The 21,134-nt window shown below is 46.5% G+C and overlaps 1 protein-coding gene across 3 annotated transcripts in view; it reads left to right on the forward strand.

The window, feature by feature from the left end:
- LOC135524783 (uncharacterized) overlaps positions 1 to 21,134 on the forward strand; it is a 37,770-nt gene that overhangs the window by 8,138 nt on the left and 8,498 nt on the right. Inside the window, exons 14-19 of one of the 3 annotated variants that reach the window (XM_064952601.1) lie at positions 3,515 to 3,789; positions 5,442 to 5,579; positions 9,397 to 9,503; positions 10,238 to 10,368; positions 10,502 to 10,732; positions 17,800 to 17,944. In XM_064952601.1, coding sequence (XP_064808673.1) covers positions 3,515 to 3,661 — 147 coding nt within the window. In that variant the 3' untranslated portion in view covers positions 3,662 to 3,789; positions 5,442 to 5,579; positions 9,397 to 9,503; ... (1 more) ...; positions 10,502 to 10,732; positions 17,800 to 17,944. Of the gene's footprint in view, positions 1 to 3,514; positions 3,790 to 4,726; positions 4,793 to 5,441; positions 5,580 to 9,396; positions 9,504 to 10,237; positions 10,369 to 10,501; positions 10,733 to 17,799; positions 17,945 to 21,134 lie in introns of those variants that run through there. The other 2 variants (XM_064952602.1, XM_064952603.1) reach the window with 2 other exon arrangements.

The raw sequence follows: 21,134 nt of genomic DNA on the forward strand, positions 1-21,134 counted from the left end.
TGTGTCATGTGCGTCTTGTGTCATGTACGTATTGCGTCTTGTGTCATGTACGTCTTGTGTCATGTACGTCTTGTACGTCTTGTGTCATGTACGTATTGCGTCTTGTGTCATGTACGTCTTGTGTCATGTACGTCTTGTGTCATGTGCGTCATGTGCGTCTTGTGTCATGTACGTCTTGCGTCATGTGTCATGTGCGTCTTGTGTCATGTACGTATTGCGTCTTGTGTCATGTACGTATTGCGTCTTGTGTCATGTACGTATTGCATCTTGTGTCATGTACGTATTGCATCTTGTGTCATGTACGTCTTGTGTCATGTACGTCTTGCGTCTTGTGTCATGTACGTCTTGTGTCATGTACGTCTTGCGTCTTGTGTCATGTGTCATGTACGTCTTGTGTCATGTGCGTCTTGTGTCGTGTCATGTACGTCTTGCGTCTTGTGTCATGTGCGTCTTGTACGTCTTGTGTCATGTACGTATTGCGTCTTGTGTCATGTACGTATTGCGTCTTGTGTCATGTACGTCTTGTGTCATGTACGTCTTGCGTCTTGTGTCATGTACGTCTTGTGTCATGTACGTCTTGTGTCATGTACGTCTTGCGTCTTGTGTCATGTACGTCTTGCGTCTTGTGTCATGTACGTCTTGCATCTTGTCATGTACGTATTGCATCTTGTGTCATGTACGTATTGCGTCTTGTGTCATGTACGTCTTGTGTCTTGTACGTCTTGTGTCATGTACGTATTGCGTCTTGTGTCATGTACGTCTTGCATCTTGTGTCATGTACGTCTTGTGTCATGTACGTCTTGTGTCATGTACGTCTTGCATCTTGTGTCATGTACGTCTTGCGTCTTGTGTCATGTACGTATTGCGTCTTGTACGTCTTGTGTCTTGTACGTCTTGTGCCATGTACGTCTTGCATCTTGTGTCATGTACGTATTGCATCTTGTGTCATGTACGTATTGCGTCTTGTACGTCTTGTGTCATGTACGTATTGTGTCTTGTGTCATGTACGTCTTGCATCTTGTGTCATGTACGTCTTGTGTCATGTACATCTTGCGTCTTGTGTCATGTACATCTTGCATCTTGTGTCATGTACGTCTTGCATCTTGTGTCATGTACGTATTGCGTCTTGTGTCATGTACGTATTGCGTCTTGTACGTCTTGTGTCATGTACGTCTTGTACGTCTTGTGTCATGTACGTCTTGTACTTCTTGTGTCATGTACGTCTTGTGTCATGTACGTCTTGTGTCATGTACGTATTGCGTCTTGGGTCATGTACGTATTGCGTCTTGTGTCATGTACGTATTGTACGTCTTGCGTCTTGTGTCATGTACATCTTGCGTCTTGTGTCATGTACGTCATGTACGTCTTGTGTCATGTACGTCTTGTACGTATTGCGTCTTGTGTCATGTACGTCTTGCGTCTTGTGTCATGTACGTCTTGCGTTTTGTGTCATGTACGTCTTGCGTCTTGTGTCATGTACGTATTGCATCTTGTGTCATGTGCGTCTTGTGTCATGTACGTATTGCGTCTTGTGTCATGTACGTATTGCGTCTTGTGTCATGTACGTCTTGTGTCATGTACGTCTTGTGTCTTGTACGTCTTGTGTCATGTGCGTATTGCGTCTTGTGTCTTGTACGTCTTGTGTCATGTACGTCTTGTGTCATGTACGTCTTGCATCTTGTGTCTTGTACGTCTTGTGTCTTGTACGTCTTGTGTCATGTGCGTATTGCGTCTTGTGTCTTGTACGTCTTGTGTCATGTGTCATTAACGTCTTGTGTCATGTACGCCTTGCGTCTTGTGTCATGTACGTCTTGCGTTTTGTGTCATGTACGTCTTGCGTTTTGTGTCATGTACGTCTTGCGTCTTGTGTCATGTACGTCTTGCGTCTTGTGTCATGTACGTCTTGTGTCATGTACGTATTGCGTCTTGTGTCATGTACGTATTGCGTCTTGTGTCATGTAAGTCTTGTGTCATGTACGTCTTGTGTCATGTACGTCTTGTGTCTTGTGTCATGTACGTCTTGTGTCATGTACGTCTTGTGTCATGTACGTCTTGTGTCATGTACGTCTTGTGTCATGTACGTCTTGTGTCATGTGTCATTAACGTCTTGTGTCATGTACACCTTGCGTCTTGTGTCATGTACGTCTTGCGTTTTGTGTCATGTACGTCTTGCGTTTTGTGTCATGTACGTCTTGCGTCTTGTGTCTTGTACGTCTTGTGTCTTGCGTCTTGTGTCATGTACGTCTTGCGTCTTGTGTCATGTACGTCTTGTGTCATGTACGTATTGCGTCTTGTGTCATGTACGTATTGCGTCTTGTGTCATGTACGTATTGCGTCTTGTGTCATGTAAGTCTTGTGTCATGTACGTCTTGTGTCATGTACGTCTTGTGTCTTGTGTCTTGTGTCATGTACGTCTTGTGTCATGTACGTCTTGTGTCATGTACGTCTTGTGTCATGTACGTCTTGCGTCTTGTGTCTTGTACGTCTTGTGTCATGTACGTCTTGCGTCTTGTGTCTTGTATGTCTTGTGTCTTGTACGTCTTGTGTCTTGTATGTCTTGTGTCTTGTACGTCTTGTGTCTTGTACGTCTTGTGTCATGTGCGTATTGCGTCTTGTGTCTTGTACGTCTTGTGTCATGTACGTCTTGCATCTTGTGTCTTGTACGTCTTGTGTCTTGTACGTCTTGTGTCATGTGCGTATTGCGTCTTGTGTCTTGTACGTCTTGTGTCATGTGTCATTAACGTCTTGTGTCATGTACGCCTTGCGTCTTGTTTCATGTACGTCTTGCGTTTTGTGTCATGTACGTCTTGCGTTTTGTGTCATGTACGTCTTGCGTCTTGTGTCATGTACGTCTTGCGTCTTGTGTCATGTACGTCTTGTGTCATGTACGTATTGCGTCTTGTGTCATGTACGTATTGCGTCTTGTGTCATGTAAGTCTTGTGTCATGTACGTCTTGTGTCATGTACGTCTTGTGTCTTGTGTCTTGTGTCATGTACGTCTTGTGTCATGTACGTCTTGTGTCATGTACGTCTTGTGTCATGTACGTCTTGTGTCATGTACGTCTTGTGTCATGTACGTCTTGCGTCTTGTACGTCTTGTGTCATGTACGTCTTGTGTCATGTACGTCTTGTGTCATGTACGTATTGCGTCTTGTGTCATGTGTCATTAACGTCTTGTGTCATGTACCTATTGCGTATTGGGTCATGTACGTCTTGCGTCTTGCGTCTTGTACTTCTTCCATTTTCCCAGTTTCTTTTTTTTTTTCTTTTTCAGGATTTCACTCATCTGATTTTATTTTTTCATGGGAAAAACTACAAAAGATTTGAACAGCCAAGTCCACAGTAGTGCTTAAACCACATTAGAACACCATTTTTGGGGTTTTGAAAAATTCCGCTTGATTTTTTGGGAGGTTGTAGTTGCTCTTTTAATAAAATTTAGCACAGCAAAAGACCATTGTTTGGCTAGCAGTGTTTTTGTAGTTTACACTGTACAATGGTGCTTTCCTTCCCCCAGGAGGAGGAGAGCAAGAGGAAGCGGCATTGGGAGATGGACCAGCAGCTGGTAGCCTCCAAGATGGAAGAGCTGCAGTCGGCCAAGGTGGAGCTGGAGCAGGAGGTGAACACGCACAAGACATGTCTTCGCCTCCACATGGAGGCCTAGGCTGCATGGCGGGCCGTGGCTGGCCAAGGTGGTGGAGGCCCTCGAGGCAGAGAAGTGGAAGATCGGCAAAGACCTCAAGGAGATGCAGAGGAAACTGGCGTTGAAAGGAAGCCGGACTACGAGAAACGGTACACCATTGTTAGGGATTTTCATCTTCTGGGTCGTATTCATGAGAAAACGGTCCAAAATGAGGAGGGACTGCCTGAACTCGTCCAATAAGAAACTAGTTTTTGTTGCAAAACGTTTTCCGTTGCAACAGCGTGCACTAATGAATACAAACCAGGTGTGAAGTATAAATCAATGATGAGATGTTATTCCAATAATAGGAGAGGCATAACTTATTGTGGTAGCTAACAAATCACATTTAATACCTCAAATGGTTCAGAAATAACAGGTGTGGAATAGCAGTGAAATGCTTACTTACAGGCCCATCTGTGGTTGTGAGGCCGGTAGGATGCGATGCCAAATTCTCTAAAATGACGCTGGAGAGGCGGTTTATGGTAGAGAAATGAACATTACATTTTCTGGGAACACCTCTGGAGATTCCTGCAATCGATATGCCAATTGCACATTCCCTCAACTTGCGACATTTTGTCGTTGTGTGACAAAACTGCACGTTTTAAAGTGGCCTTGTATTGTCCCCAGCACAAAGTACATCTGTATAATAATCATGCTCTTTAATCAGCTTCTTGATATGCCACACCTGTCAGGTGGATGGATTTTCTTGGCAAAGGAGAAATGCTCACTAACAGGGATGTAAAATAATTTGTGCCCAAAATTTGAGAGAAGCTTTTTTCTGTGCATATGGAACATTTCTGGGATCTTTTATTTCAGCTCATGAGGACCGACACCTTTGCATGTTGTGTTTATATTTTCGTTCAGTGTAATAGATACACAATGAGTAATGATAACTTGGCAATGTACAGGGAGAACCAGTACCGAGTCGATGTGCAGGGGTACGTGGTCATTGAGGTGTTGTGATTTAGATTAGTGTTTCCATTGCATCACACAATGGTTTTGATGGTGTAGCTAGTTACAGTTCTGGTGACCTATCTGTTTTCTCAGTCCCTCCTCTGTGGGATACCATGAAGTGGGATGCCATGAAGTGGGATGCCATGAAGTGGGATGTGGGATACCATGAAGTGGGATGCCATGAAGTGGGATGTGGGATACCATGAAGTGGGATGTGGGATACCATGAAGTGGGATGTGGGATACCATGAAGTGGGATGTGGGATACCATGAAGTGGGATGTGGGATACCATGAAGTGGGATGTGGGATACCATGAAGTGGGATGTGGGATACCATGAAGTGGGATGTGGGATACCATGAAGTGGGATGCCATGAAGTGGGATGCCATGAAGTGGGATGCCATGAAGTGGGATGCCATGAAGTGGGATGCCATGAAGTGGGATGCCATGAAGTGGGATGCCATGAAGTGGGATGCCATGAAGTGCGATGCCATGAAGTGCGATGCCATGAAGTGGGATGCCATGAAGTGGGATACCATGAAGTGGGATACCATGAAGTGGGATGCCATGAAGTTGGCTCTGATGATTGAGGAGGCCAATAAGATCAGTGACAAACTCAAGAAGAACACAGTTTTCAGCAGGTATGAGTGGAGGCTGTCTTCATCTTTGGATATGAAATACTCTTCGTTTTGCCACATTTTGAGATGGATCTACAGCCAGATCTAGCAGGAGATTCTCACTCAATATCTCATCCCTTATCTTGGCTTTACTTCCTCTTTATAGCTTAACTTGGTTCCCTCTGTTTTTAGACACGAGGGGTCTGAGAAGAGGTGCGGAGAGGGAGAGCTGCAGGTGCAGGTCAGAAACACCAAACTGGGTATCTCCACCTTCTGGAGACTGGAGAACTTCCAGAGCAACCTGGCCCGCCCGTGAGGGGACTCGACCAGGTTAGTAACAACCTGGCCCGCCCGTGAGGGGACCTGACCAGGTCATTAACAACCTGGCCCGCCCGTGACGGAACTCGACCAGGTCAGTAACAACCTGGCCCGCCCGTGAGGGAACTCGACCAGGTCAGTAACAACCTGGCACGCCTGTGAGGGGACTAGACCAGGTCATTAACAACCTGGCCCGCCCGTGAGGGAACTCGACCAGGTCAGTAACAACCTGGCCCGCCCGTGAGGGAACTCGACCAGGTCAGTAACAACCTGGCCCGCCCGTGAGGGAACTCGACCAGGTCAGTAACAACCTGGCCTGCCCGTGAGGGGACTCGACCAGGTCAGTAACAACCTGGCCCACCATGAGGGAACTCTACCAGGTCAGTAACAACCTGGCCCGCCCGTGAGGGAACTCGACCAGGTCAGTAACAACCTGGCCCGCCCGTGAGGGAACTCGACCAGGTCAGTAACAACCTGGCCGCCGTGAGGGGACTCGACCAGGTCAGTAACAACATGGCCCGCCATGAGGGAACTCGACCAGGTCAGTAACAACGTGGCCCGCCGTGAGGGAACTCGACCAGGTCAGTAACAACCTGGCCCACCCGTGAGGGGACTCGACCAGGTCAGTAACAACCTGGCCCGCCCGTGAGGGAACTCGACCAGGTCAGTAACAACCTGCCCCGCCCGTGAGGGAACTCGACCAGGTCAGTAACAACCTGGCCGTCGTGAGGGAACTCGACCAGGTCAGTAACAACCTGGCCCGCCCGTGAGGGAACTCGACCAGGTCAGTAACAACCTGGCCGTCGTGAGGGAACTCGACCAGGTCAGTAACAACATGGCCCACCATGAGGGGACTCGACCAGGTCAGTAACAACCTGGCCGTCGTGAGGGAACTCGACCAGGTCAGTAACAACCTGGCCGTCGTGAGGGAACTCGACCAGGTCAGTAACAACCTGGCCCGCCCGTGAGGGGACTCGACCAGGTCAGTAACAACATGGCCCGCCATGAGGGAACTCGACCAGGTCAGTAACAACCTGGCCCGCCGTGAGGGAACTCGACCAGGTCAGTAACAACCTGGCCCGCCCGTGAGGGAACTCGACCAGGTCAGTAACAACCTGGCCCGCCCGTGAGGGAACTCGACCAGGTCAGTAACAACCTGGCCCACCATGAGGGAACTCGACCAGGTCAGTAACAACCTGGCCCGCCCGTGAGGGAACTCGACCAGGTCAGTAACAACCTGCCCGCCATGAGGGAACTCGACCAGGTCATTAACAACCTGGCCCGCCGTGAGGGGACTCGACCAGGTCATTAACAACCTGGCCCGCCGTGAGGGAACTCGACCAGGTCAGTAACAACCTGGCCCGCCCGTGAGGGAACTCGACCAGGTCAGTAACAACCTGGCCCGCCCGTGAGGGAACTCGACCAGGTCAGTAACAACCTGGCCCACCATGAGGGAACTCGACCAGGTCAGTAACAACCTGGCCCGCCCGTGAGGGAACTCGACCAGGTCAGTAACAACCTGCCCGCCATGAGGGAACTCGACCAGGTCATTAACAACCTGGCCCGCCGTGAGGGGACTCGACCAGGTCATTAACAACCTGGCCCGCCGTGAGGGGACTCGACCAGGTCAGTAACAACCTGCCCGCCCGTGAGGGAACTCGACCAGGTCAGTAACAACCTGGCCCGCCCGTGAGGGAACTCGACCAGGTCAGTAACAACCTGGCCCGCCCGTGAGGGAACTCGACCAGGTCAGTAACAACCTGGCCGTCGTGAGGGAACTCGACCAGGTCAGTAACAGTCGTTTCATACCACTAATACATATGTTGTCCATCTGACTTTAAAGAGCTGTATTTGCTGTAGTGTGAATGCCGTCTTTCTCAATCATGTTGTGTTATACAGATTAGTTACAGTAATCATGTTGTGTTATACAGATTAGTTACAGTAATCATGTTGTGTTATACAGATTAGTTACAGTAATCATGTTGTGTTATACAGATTAGTTACAGTAATCATGTTGTGTTATACAGATTAGTTACAGTAATCATGTTGTGTTATACAGATTAGTTACATTAATCATGTTGTGTTATACAGATTAGTTACAGTAATCATGTTGTGTTATACAGATTAGTTACAGTAATCATGTTGTGTTATACAGAGTCGTTACAGTAATCATGTTGTGTTATACAGAGTCGTTACAGTAATCATGTGTTATACAGATTAGTTACAGTAATCATGTGTTACACAGATTAGTTACAGTAATCATGTGTTACACAGATTAGTTACAGTAATCATGTGTTACACAGATTAGTTACAGTAATCATGTGTTACACAGATTAGTTACAGTAATCGTGTTGTGTTACACAGAGTCGTTACAGTAATCATGTTGTGTTATACAGATTAGTTACAGTAATCATGTGTTATACAGATTAGTTACAGTAATCATGTGTTACACAGATTAGTTACAGTAATCGTGGTGTTACACAGATTAGTTACAGTAATCATGTTGTGTTACACAGATTAGTTACAGTAATCGTGGTGTTACACAGATTAGTTACAGTAATCATGTTGTGTTATACAGATTAGTTACAGTAATCATGTGTTATATAGATTAGTTACAGTAATCGTGGTGTTATACAGATTTGTTACAGTAATCATGTTGTGTTACACAGATTAGTTACAGTAATCGTGGTGTTATACAGATTTGTTACAGTAATCATGTTGTGTTACACAGATTAGTTACAGTAATCGTGGTGTTACACAGATTAGTTACAGTAATCGTGGTGTTACACAGATTAGTTACAGTAATCGTTGTGTTATACAGATTAGTTACAGTAATCATGTGTTATACAGATTAGTTACAGTAATCATGTGTTACACAGATTAGTTACAGTAATCGTGGTGTTACACAGATTAGTTACAGTAATCATGTTGTGTTACACAGATTAGTTACAGTAATCGTGGTGTTACACAGATTAGTTACAGTAATCATGTTGTGTTATACAGATTAGTTACAGTAATCATGTGTTATATAGATTAGTTACAGTAATCGTGGTGTTATACAGATTTGTTACAGTAATCATGTTGTGTTACACAGATTAGTTACAGTAATCGTGGTGTTATACAGATTTGTTACAGTAATCATGTTGTGTTACACAGATTAGTTACAGTAATCGTGGTGTTACACAGATTAGTTACAGTAATCATGTTGTGTTACACAGATTAGTTACAGTAATCGTGGTGTTACACAGATTAGTTACAGTAATCATGTTGTGTTATACAGATTAGTTACAGTAATCATGTGTTATACAGATTAGTTACAGTAATCGTGGTGTTATACAGATTAGTTACAGTAATCGTGGTGTTATACAGGTTAGTTACAGTAATCGTGGTGTTATACAGATTAGTTACAGTAATCGTGGTGTTATACAGATTAGTTACAGTAATCGTGGTGTTATACAGGTTAGTTACAGTAATCGTGGTGTTATACAGATTAGTTACAGTAATCGTGGTGTTATACAGATTAGTTACAGTAATCATGTTGTGTTACACAGATTAGTTACAGTAATCATATATTTATGAAGCCATTTGGACAGCTGGTTAATGTGGTTGGTAGTTAACATACCGCTATCAGATAGATTTAGACTGCGTTCTCCTGTCCGTCTCACGCTCGCAGAAAGAACAACAGTATGTCAGTCCTCTGTGGATTTTACCGGTGCTCATCTAATTTACAAAACACTTATTTGTGCATGAAAGAGGGCCGTTCCTGTCGTTTCTCATGAAGCTGAATAAATGGCCAGGGGGTTAATTAAAATGTTTTGTCCCTCCCCAGGGGAACCGCAGCGCCTCTGAAGATGACGACGTGTGTTACGACCCCAATGATGAGTGGGAGAAAGATATATCTGCCTCCTCAACCGCCGCCTCCTTTTCACGCAGAAGGTACATTTCTAGTGTCTCCTCCAAGTGGCACCCTGTTCCCTCCAAGTGGCACCCTCAACAGTAGTGTACTTTGGGGACACGGACCTAGTCTCTCCTCTTTTCAGTGTCTCTGTCCTCGATTGACCTCAAGCACTAATGTGACAGAAGTTGGAACGAAATCGAACATGATGAATGTGGAAAAACCCTGTTTTTTAGGTGACCTCAAGAAAAGTCATACAAACATTTGAAACACACTAATATTTCCACAGTTTTATTTACTACTTGGCACGCCCTGGAAGTTCAATCTGTCCATATCTTCTTCCTCAATATGAAATAACCACACAATAATTTTTCACTCATTTCTTCACCCGTCCTCTGTTTTCATAATGTAATGTGTGTAGCTCCTAGAGTTCTATAAAAAGGCCAGTCAGCGTACCTATGTTCTCCCCAACCGCCGCTGCCCGCAAACCTTCAGGATACTATTTACCCTACATCATTATTTTCCTTGTCGGCCATGTTTATGGGCCTGGTTGCTGACGGAGAGGAGGCCAAATGAAACTTGGCAGCCGTCTCTGTGGTTCTCTCTGTATGTCTGTCCTCTCCTCCATCTGCTCTGAGAAGATAGGACAGTTGAATGAGATGTGGCTGGTGCGTGGTGCCTGTCAATCATCATGAACTGCATTAGACCGTTGGGATCCATTCCAAGACACATTAGTAATGTGGTTTTTTTGTTGTTGTTTTTTTGTTCCCTATAGGAGCAGAATCCTGTTGAAGAGCAGGAGAATTTTAGGGCGTCTCTATGAAATCAGAGTGCACCCTATTCAGAGCCTTCATTATAGCAACTTGTCACAGTCCTCTGGTCAGGGTGTGTGAGGGAAGGACTTGGGTAAAAAAACAAAAAAAAGACAGACTACCACATATAGGACAGTATATCGTTAGCTGTTGGAAATAACTTCCTCATTGTCACATGGGGACTCAGTTATATTTCACCTAACTTGTCTGTCTTTGTTTTGTTCCAGGTCTGTTGGGTGTGGCCAAACCACCCTCTCTGCACCCAAGCTCGTCAGACTCCGTCCTGCCGGGGATCTGCAAAGATCTGATTGGTCAGACGGTAGGGCGGCTGCTCGAGTGTCATAGCCACGAGGAGAGCATGGCAGACAGGCCCACCTCTGACCTCTGCTGCGTGTGCACGGCCGTGACGACCATCTCCGACCTGTATGACGGCCTGGACATTGACAGTCAGGAGAACAGTAAGTCTGCGTTTCGCGACTAGGAATGGGCATTTGACATGATTTCATTTTTTGTGCGTGGGCTGCATCTCAATCCAACACATCTGTGGTGGTCGGCGCGACAACGGTGTTTGTCACACCTTGACACATCACGGAAATCAGTCTTCTCACAAGGATGTCTGTAGCGTCCAAACGGTTTGGCCTACAAAACTAATATGACTCCTCTGTGGAAGGGTGAGACTCTCATGAACATGTTGGTGTTTTGGTCTAGGACGCCCGCTAGACTCGTCTGAATGTACCATTTTAAACGTTTTTATGGAAGTATACACTAAGTGACCATAGATGACCAGGTGAATACAGGTGAAAACTATGATCCCTTCTTGATGTCACTTGTTAAATCCACTTCAATTAGTGTAGATGAAGGGGAGGGAGACTGGTTAAATTGAGACATGGATTGTGTATGTGCCGTTCTGAGGGTGAATGTGCAAGATGAAAGATTTAAGTGCCTATTTGAATAGGGTATGGTAGTAGGTGCCAGGCGCACCAGTTTGAGTCGAGTACTTCAACGCTGCTGGGTTTTTCCACGCAGTTTACCGTGTCTATCAAGAATGGTTCCACACCCAAAGGACATCCAGCATACTTGACACAACTGTGGGAAGCTTTGAATAACCCTTTGAGCATGGTGGAGTTATTAATTACAATTTAGATGGTGTATGAATCACCCAGTCACTACAAAGATACAGGCATCCTTCCTAACTCAGTTGCCAGAGAGGAAGGACACCACTCAGGGATTTCACCATGAGGCCAATGGTGACGTTAAAACAGAGTTTTTAATGGCTGTGTCAGGAGAAAACTGAAGATGGATCAACAACATTGTAGTTACTCCACAATACTAACCTAATAGACAGAGTTCAAATAAGGATGCCTGTACAAAATAAAAAATATTCCAAAAACATGCAATAATAAGGAACTAAAGTAATACTGTAAAAAATGTGACAAAGAAATACAAAGAATGCAAAGCTGACTACGCTTCATATGTTCAAGCATGGTGGTGGCTGCATCATGTTATGGGTATGCTTGTCATCGATTAAGGACTGTGGAGTTTTCTGGATGATTTATTATTTTATTTTTGTATGGAATAGAGCTAAGAACCGGCAAAATCCTAGAGGATAACCTGGTTGTCTGCTTTCCTACAGACACAAATTCACCTTTCAGCGAGACAATAACCTAAAACACAAGGTTAAATACACACTGTTGTTGCTTACCAGGACAAAATGGAGTGTTTCCGAGTGGCCTAGTTATGTTTAAGGAGGTAAGTCAAATCTATGGCAAGACTTGAAAATGTTTGTCTGGCAATGATCAACAATCAACTTGACAGAGCTTCCGTCTGGCCACTCTCCTCCCATAAAGTCCAGATTGGTGAAGAGACTGTCCTTCTGGCAGGTTATCCCGTCTCAGCCAAGGAACTATCAGAGTGGTCATTGGGTTCTTAGTCACCTCCATGACCAAGGTCTTTGTTGCCTAGTTTGGTCGGACAGCCAGCTCTAGTCAGAGTCTGGGTAGATCCATATTTTGTTCCCAATGATGGAGACCACTGTGCTCTTGGAAACTTTCAACACTCTAGAAATGGTTTCATAACCTTCCCCACATATTTTCGTCAACACAATTCTATCTCTGAGATCTACGGTCAGTTCCTTGAACTTCATGGTACAGTTTCTACTCAGACATCCACTTGTGGGACCTTTTTATATAGACAGACGGTTATTTCTAAATCATGTCCAAACAATTTAATTGGCCACAAGTGGAGTCCAAGTTGTAGTGACTTGTCAAGGATGATCAAATGGAAGTGGATTCACCTGAGCTCAATTTGGAGCGTCACAGCAAAGGGGTGTGACTACTTATGTAAAGGAGATATTTCTGTATTTCATTCTCAATACATTTCTAAAAACATGTTTTCGTGATAGGGTATTGTGTGGAGATGAGTGAGAGGGGGAAAAACCTCTATTTAAAAATAAATAATAACACAATTAAATTAAAATGAATTTAAGGCTGTCGAGGCAACAAAATGTGGAATAAGTCAAGGGGTATGAATACTTTCTGAAGGCAGTGTTTTTTTTTGCTTTTTTTTCCTCCCTGCTCCTTTTGGAATACAAACCTGATTTTATTTTATTTTTTGGTGAAGGCCACCTCAGCCATCCAGAGAGCCGTGTTCATCGCCACGCAGTGGGGGACCAGTGTCGATCCTGGAACCCGGAACGCTCTACATTAATGCAGAGGAGCTCAAGACCCCAAGTCCAGAGAACGGGAGGCTACTCTCAGCTTGTCATCCAGGTTAAACAAGACCCCAAGTCAAGAGAACGGGAGGCTAGTCTCAGCTTCTCATCCAGGTTAAACAAGACCCCAAGTCCAGAGAACGGGAGGCTAGTCTCAGCTTCTCATCCAGGTTAAACAAGACCCCAAGTCCAGAGAACGGGAGGCTAGTCTCAGCTTCTCATCCAGGTTAAACAAGACCCCAAGTCAAGAGAACGGGAGGCTAGTCTCAGCTTCTCATCCAGGTTAAACAAGACCCCAAGTCCAGAGAACGGGAGGCTAGTCTCAGCTTCTCATCCAGGTTAAACAAGACCCCAAGTCCAGAGAACGGGAGGCTAGTCTCAGCTTCTCATCCAGGTTAAACAAGACCCCAAGTCCAGAGAACGGGAGGCTAGTCTCAGCTCCTCATCCAGGTTAAACAAGACCCCAAGTCCAGAGAACGGGAGGCTAGTCTCAGCTTCTCATCCAGGTTAAACAAGACCCCAAGTCCAGAGAACGGGAGGCTAGTCTCAGCTTCTCATCCAGGTTAAACAAGACCCCAAGTCCAGAGAACGGGAGGCTAGTCTCAGCTTCTCATCCAGGTTAAACAAGACCCCAAGTCCAGAGAACGGGAGGCTAGTCTCAGCTTCTCATCCAGGTTAAACAAGACCCCAAGTCCAGAGAACGGGAGGCTAGTCTCAGCTTCTCATCCAGGTTAAACAAGACCCCAAGTCCAGAGAACGGGAGGCTAGTCTCAGCTTCTCATCCAGGTTAAACAAGACCCCAAGTCCAGAGAACGGGAGGCTAGTCTCAGCTTCTCATCCAGGTTAAACAAGACCCCAAGTCCAGAGAACGGGAGGCTAGTCTCAGCTTCTCATCCAGGTTAAACAAGACCCCAAGTCCAGAGAACGGGAGGCTAGTCTCAGCTTCTCATCCAGGTTAAACAAGACCCCAAGTCCAGAGAACGGGAGGCTAGTCTCAGCTTCTCATCCAGGTTAAACAAGACCCCAAGTCCAGAGAACGGGAGGCTAGTCTCAGCTTCTCATCCAGGTTAAACAAGACCCCAAGTCCAGAGAACGGGAGGCTAGTCTCAGCTTCTCATCCAGGTTAAACAAGACCCCAAGTCCAGAGAACGGGAGGCTAGTCTCAGCTTCTCATCCAGGTTAAACAAGACCCCAAGTCAAGAGAACGGGAGGCTAGTCTCAGCTTCTCATCCAGGTTAAACAAGACCCCAAGTCCAGAGAACGGGAGGCTAGTCTCAGCTTCTCATCCAGGTTAAACAAGACCCCAAGTCCAGAGAACGGGAGGCTAGTCTCAGCTTCTCATCCAGGTTAAACAAGACCCCAAGTCAAGAGAACGGGAGGCTACTCTCAGCTTCTCATCCAGGTTAAACAAGACCCCAAGTCCAGAGAACGGGAGGCTAGTCTCAGCTTCTCATCCAGGTTAAACAAGACCCCAAGTCCAGAGAACGGGAGGCTAGTCTCAGCTTCTCATCCAGGTTAAACAAGACCCCAAGTCCAGAGAACGGGAGGCTAGTCTCAGCTTCTCATCCAGGTTAAACAAGACCCCAAGTCAAGAGAACGGGAGGCTACTCTCAGCTTCTCATCCAGGTTAAACAAGACCCCAAGTCCAGAGAACGGGAGGCTAGTCTCAGCTTCTCATCCAGGTTAAACAAGACCCCAAGTCCAGAGAACGGGAGGCTAGTCTCAGCTTCTCATCCAGGTTAAACAAGACCCCAAGTCCAGAGAACGGGAGGCTAGTCTCAGCTTCTCATCCAGGTTAAACAAGACCCCAAGTCCAGAGAACGGGAGGCTAGTCTCAGCTTCTCATCCAGGTTAAACAAGACCCCAAGTCCAGAGAACGGGAGGCTAGTCTCAGCTTCTCATCCAGGTTAAACAAGACCCCAAGTCCAGAGAACGGGAGGCTAGTCTCAGCTTCTCATCCAGGTTAAACAAGACCCCAAGTCCAGAGAACGGGAGGCTAGTCTCAGCTTCTCATCCAGGTTAAACAAGACCCCAAGTCCAGAGAACGGGAGGCTAGTCTCAGCTTCTCATCCAGGTTAAACAAGACCCCAAGTCCAGAGAACGGGGCTAGGCTACTCTCAGCTTCTCATCCAGGTTAAACAAGACCCCAAGTCAAGAGAACGGGAGGCTAGTCTCAGCTTCTCATCCAGGTTAAACAAGACCCCAAGTCCAGAGAACGGGAGGCTAGTCTCAGCTTCTCATCCAGGTTAAACAAGACCCCAAGTCCAGAGAACGGGAGGCTAGTCTCAGCTTCTCATCCAGGTTAAACAAGACCCCAAGTCCAGAGAACGGGAGGCTAGTCTCAGCTTCTCATCCAGGTTAAACAAGACCCCAAGTCCAGAGAACGGGAGGCTAGTCTCAGCTTCTCATCCAGGTTAAACAAGACCCCAAGTCAAGAGAACGGGAGGCTAGTCTCAGCTTCTCATCCAGGTTAAACAAGACCCCAAGTCCAGAGAACGGGAGGCTAGTCTCAGCTTCTCATCCAGGTTAAACAAGACCCCAAGTCCAGAGAACGGGAGGCTAGTCTCAGCTTCTCATCCAGGTTAAACAAGACCCCAAGTCCAGAGAACGGGAGGCTAGTCTCAGCTTCTCATCCAGGTTAAACAAGACCCCAAGTCCAGAGAACGGGAGGCTAGTCTCAGCTTCTCATCCAGGTTAAACAAGACCCCAAGTCCAGAGAACGGGAGGCTAGTCTCAGCTTCTCATCCAGGTTAAACAAGACCCCAAGTCCAGAGAACGGGAGGCTAGTCTCAGCTTCTCATCCAGGTTAAACAAGACCCCAAGTCCAGAGAACGGGAGGCTACTCTCAGCTTCTCATCCAGGTTAAACAAGACCCCAAGTCAAGAGAACGGGAGGCTAGTCTCAGCTTCTCATCCAGGTTAAACAAGACCCCAAGTCCAGAGAACGGGAGGCTAGTCTCAGCTTCTCATCCAGGTTAAACAAGACCCCAAGTCCAGAGAACGGGAGGCTAGTCTCAGCTTCTCATCCAGGTTAAACAAGACCCCAAGTCCAGAGAACGGGAGGCTAGTCTCAGCTTCTCATCCAGGTTAAACAAGACCCCAAGTCCAGAGAACGGGAGGCTAGTCTCAGCTTCTCATCCAGGTTAAACAAGACCCCAAGTCCAGAGAACGGGAGGCTAGTCTCAGCTTCTCATCCAGGTTAAACAAGACCCCAAGTCCAGAGAACGGGAGGCTAGTCTCAGCTTCTCATCCAGGTTAAACAAGACCCCAAGTCCAGAGAACGGGAGGCTACTCTCAGCTTCTCATCCAGGTTAAACAAGACCCCAAGTCCAGAGAACGGGAGGCTAGTCTCAGCTTCTCATCCAGGTTAAACAAGACCCCAAGTCCAGAGAACGGGAGGCTAGTCTCAGCTTCTCATCCAGGTTAAACAAGACCCCAAGTCCAGAGAACGGGAGGCTAGTCTCAGCTTCTCATCCAGGTTAAACAAGACCCCAAGTCCAGAGAACGGGAGGCTACTCTCAGCTTCTCATCCAGGTTAAACAAGACCCCAAGTCAAGAGAACGGGAGGCTAGTCTCAGCTTCTCATCCAGGTTAAACAAGACCCCAAGTCCAGAGAACGGGAGGCTAGTCTCAGCTTCTCATCCAGGTTAAACAAGACCCCAAGTCCAGAGAACGGGAGGCTACTCTCAGCTTCTCATCCAGGTTAAACAAGACCCCAAGTCAAGAGAACGGGAGGCTAGTCTCAGCTTCTCATCCAGGTTAAACAAGACCCCAAGTCCAGAGAACGGGAGGCTAGTCTCAGCTTCTCATCCAGGTTAAACAAGACCCCAAGTCCAGAGAACGGGAGGCTAGTCTCAGCTTCTCATCCAGGTTAAACATCCTGATAAAAACATTTAGCTTTTTCATGTTTCATTCTTTGTAACGCTACTGACAGTGTACTCTTGAAAAAAGAGATTGGCTACTTACCCAGGATAATATCACATAGGTTGAATAAAGTTTTGAATTGACTAAATGTAGACAGAGACCCCGTCACCCATCGGAGCCTTGAAATGATTCAGTGGAGTAGCAGCTGGGTGTGGCTGTGCAACATACAGACGGAGCTTTGCACCTGCTACATTCATATGCACCTTTTGTACAGCACAACATAGTGCATTGTTGACTGGTTTAGTGCAAATCATTTCATGGTGAATTACAGTAAACATACATTCTAGAAAAATCTCAGATGTTGTCTCAGTTTATTTGAAAAGACTCAAAATGTACTAGAAGGCAAATTCTTTCAGTTTGACACCTTACTGGCTCTATCAAAATTCACATCTGTGATTGACAGGTTTTAGCTTTGAGCTGTTTCACTGCTCGTATGGAAATGTACGAGCATAGGGGAATTCTCAACCTTGAGTCAAATAAATATATACAACATTCCAATCCAGTACCAGCACTAAACATATTTTTGAACCTTCTCCACCCTCTCCTAATATTGTTCTATTTATTTATTTTTTTACCTTTGTTTAACCAGGCAAGTTCTCATTTACCACTGCAACCTGGCCAAGGTAAAGCAAAGCAGTTCGACACGTACAACAACACGGAGTTACACATGGAGTAAAACAAACATACAGTCAATAATACAGTAGAAAAATAAGTCTATATACGATGTGAGCAAATGAGGTGAGATAAGGGAGGTAAAGGCAAAAAAAGGCCATGGTGGCAAAGTAAATACAATATAGCAAAAATATAATATGGCTTCACATTCACATAAAAAGACAGTTTTAATTCATTAACCAATTATTTATTTAATGTCCATTTCCCGTGTGGTCCCCAGGGCTGTGACTCTGCGATCTCGTCCATGTTGAACGAGGCCCAGTGGTCAGTGTCTGGACTCGGCCCTGCAGGTCATAAGCTACCTGGCGGCGTTGACCAGGACCCAGATCCACGTGACCGAGCTGTGGGCCGAGGCCACGGGCAAGGTAACACTATGATACCACACCACATCGGTCTCTCACTTACCCTCTCTCTCTCGCGCTCACCCTCTCTCTCTCGCGCTCACCCTCTCTCTCTCGCGCTCACCCTCTCTCTCTCGCGCTCACCCTCTCTCTCTCGCGCTCACCCTCTCTCTCTCGCGCTCACCCTCTCTCTCTCGCGCTCACCCTCTCTCTCTCGCGCTCACCCTCTCTCTTGCTCTCACCCTCTCTCTTGCTCTCACCCTCTCTCTCTCGCGCGCTCACCCTCTCTCTCTCGCGCTCACCCTCTCTCTCTCTCGCTCACCCTCTCTCTCTCGCGCTCACCCTCTCTCTCTCGCGCTCACCCTCTCTCTCTCGCGCTCACCCTCTCTCTCTCGCGCTCACCCTCTCTCTCTCGCTCACCCTCTCTCTCTCGCGCTCACCCTCTCTCTCTCGCTCACCCTCTCTCTCTCGCGCTCACCCTCTCTCTCGCGCTCACCCTCTCTCTCTCGCGCTCACCCTCTCTCTCTCTCGCGCTCACCCTCTCTCTCTCGCGCTCACCCTCTCTCTCTCGCGCTCACCCTCTCTCTCTCGCTCACCCTCTCTCTCTCGCGCTCACCCTCTCTCTCTCGCGCTCACCCTCTCTCTCTCGCGCTCACCCTCTCTCTTGCTCACCCTCTCTCTTGCTCTCACCCTCTCTCTCTCGCTCTCACCCTCTCTCTCGCTCTCACCCTCTCTCTCTCGCTCTCACCCTCTCTCTCTCGCTCTCACCCTCTCTCTCTCGCTCTCACCCTCTCTCTCTCGCTCTCACCCTCTCTCTCTCGCTCTCACCCTCTCTCTCGCTCTCACCCTCTCTCTCGCTCTCACCCTCTCTCTCTCTCTCTCGCTCACCCTCTCTCTCTCGCTCACCCTCTCTCTCGTGCGCTCACTCTCTCGCCCTCACCCCCTCTCTCTCGCGCTCACCCTCACCCACCATATACTACTGCCTTTCATAATGATTGAAAATGAGGTGGGGGAAAAATACTGGCCGCGAAGACTGGGCTGTTTTGGTGGGAATAGCAGGAAATAACAACAAACAACAAAATGTGTGTAAATCTCAGATTATTAGTTGCACCACCCCGTTCACCAAAAATAATCTGTCCAACAGACAGTGAGTTACGTGGCTTTCTATATAAAGCAGGCAGACAGGCATCAAGACATTCAGTTTACTGTTCTATTAAACGTTAGAATGGGCACAGCGACTGACCTAAGTGACAGAGTGTGGGTATGATTGCCGTTGTTCCAGATCCAGTATCTCAGAAACGGACGTCCTCCTGGGCTTTTCATGCATGACTGTCCAGGGAGAATGGTGTGGAAAAACAGCAGCAGTCCTGTGGGGGGGGGGGGGGCGTTGATGAGATGTCGAAGAAGAATGGCAAGAATCGTACAAGCTAACAGGAGGGCCACAAACAGACGGTACAACAGGGGTGTGCAGTGCGGCACCTCGGGGCAACTGGTCGAACCTCGTCACGGATGGTTCTATTGCAGCAGACGACCACACCGGGTTCCACTCCTATCAGATAGAAACATGAAGAAGAAGCGCCGTCACCAACAGTTGAGGAAGAAAAAAACGCCTGGATCATGACAGCGAGTTCAGTTGACCTGGTCAGTCCCCAGACCTCAACCTAATAGAGCATGTTTGGGATGCTGTAAAGCAGGGGTGTCAAAGTCAAATGGACGGAGGGCCAAATAAAAAATTTAGCTACAAGCCGAGGGCCGGACTGTTCGAATGTTCATTGAAAAATTTTTAAATGACGCATATAGTCTAGTGAACCTAATTGAACCTACTGAAAACCTAACAAATATATTCCAATATGATCAGATAAATAAAGCAATATTTTCTTATGGCTCTGTCAGTAATCTTTAATTTTCAACAGACACAAAAGACAAATTTCCTTTATATAAAAATCCCCATAACATGAACATTAAATGAAAGAAACCGGTATTCAAGGCACCATCAGTAGCCTATATTTTCTATTTTAGCAAAAGTGGGCTAAATTTACTTCAAAGAAAAAAACAATAATAGCAATTTTCTATCATCCACTCAACTGAAATATTTTTAAAATATAATTGGATTGAAATACAATAAAATAAAGTGCAAAAATCTATTAATCAAAAACAACACTTTGTTTAAGGAGAAGTAACATGCAGTGAAAACAAATATTAAACTTTAACTTTTAAACTTGAACTGAGTAAAAACTCTAAATATGTGATTGCACAGTAATGTTCACTTGTTTGAGGTTGAGGGTGATACTTGGTGGTGTCCCATCTTTTCCACAAGTTCATCAATGTTCGGGGTAAGGCTCTGAGCTGAGGAAATCCTCAGAATTGATGAAATCCCCCTCCGTAAATGGCCGGGCTGATTTAGCGATCTCTTCTGCCAAAATAAAACTGGCCTTGACAGCAGCCTGGCCTTGTGATTTGGCTTTTTTGAACAGAGCCTGTCGAGATTTGAGGCCTCGTTTTAATTCCTCTGCCTTTTGTAGCCTTTGTTCCATGTCCATATTCTTGTTTTTGTCCGCGTGTTTCGTTTCATAATGTCGTCTCAGATTATACTCTTTCAGTACCGCCACACTTTCTCCACACAGAAGACACACAGGTTTTCCAGCTACCTCCGTGAACATATACTCCGACTCCCACCTTGTTTGAAACCCCGGTTCTCAGTGTCCACCTTCCGTTTTGCCATTTTTGATGGGTATCTGAAAGTTAATTTTACTGTGATGCTGACGACTGCTGTGCCAATAAATATTGAAATGAAGCAGCCTACTGCTCGGTGCGTCACCGTTGCATTGTGGGAAATGTAGTATTGGTGCGTGTAAAAGATCTGCGGGCTGCCGGCTTGCTGCGGTCTGCGGGCCGGTTCTAATAATAAATCAAGATCATCCCAGGGGCCGTAAAAAACCTTCTCGCGGGCCGGATGTGGCCCGCGGGCCTTGACTCTGACATATGTGCTGTAAAGGCATGTTCACAGCATGACTGTACCGCAGTCCAATCTGCAGCAAACTGCGTGATGCCATCGAGTCAGAACGGACTTATGTCCCCGTGAAACGTTTCCCACACCTTGTAGAATGTCCCGAAGTACTCGATGGGTGTACCTAATAAACTGTCCGGTGAGTGTAGTAGTTGTGTATAAATGCCTGGGTGCTCTACCACATTTGTTTGTGGGGGGGTCAAATGT

This window comes from Oncorhynchus masou, chromosome 31 (genome assembly GCF_036934945.1).
Source record: "Oncorhynchus masou masou isolate Uvic2021 chromosome 31, UVic_Omas_1.1, whole genome shotgun sequence".
Lineage (NCBI taxonomy): Eukaryota > Metazoa > Chordata > Actinopteri > Salmoniformes > Salmonidae > Oncorhynchus > Oncorhynchus masou.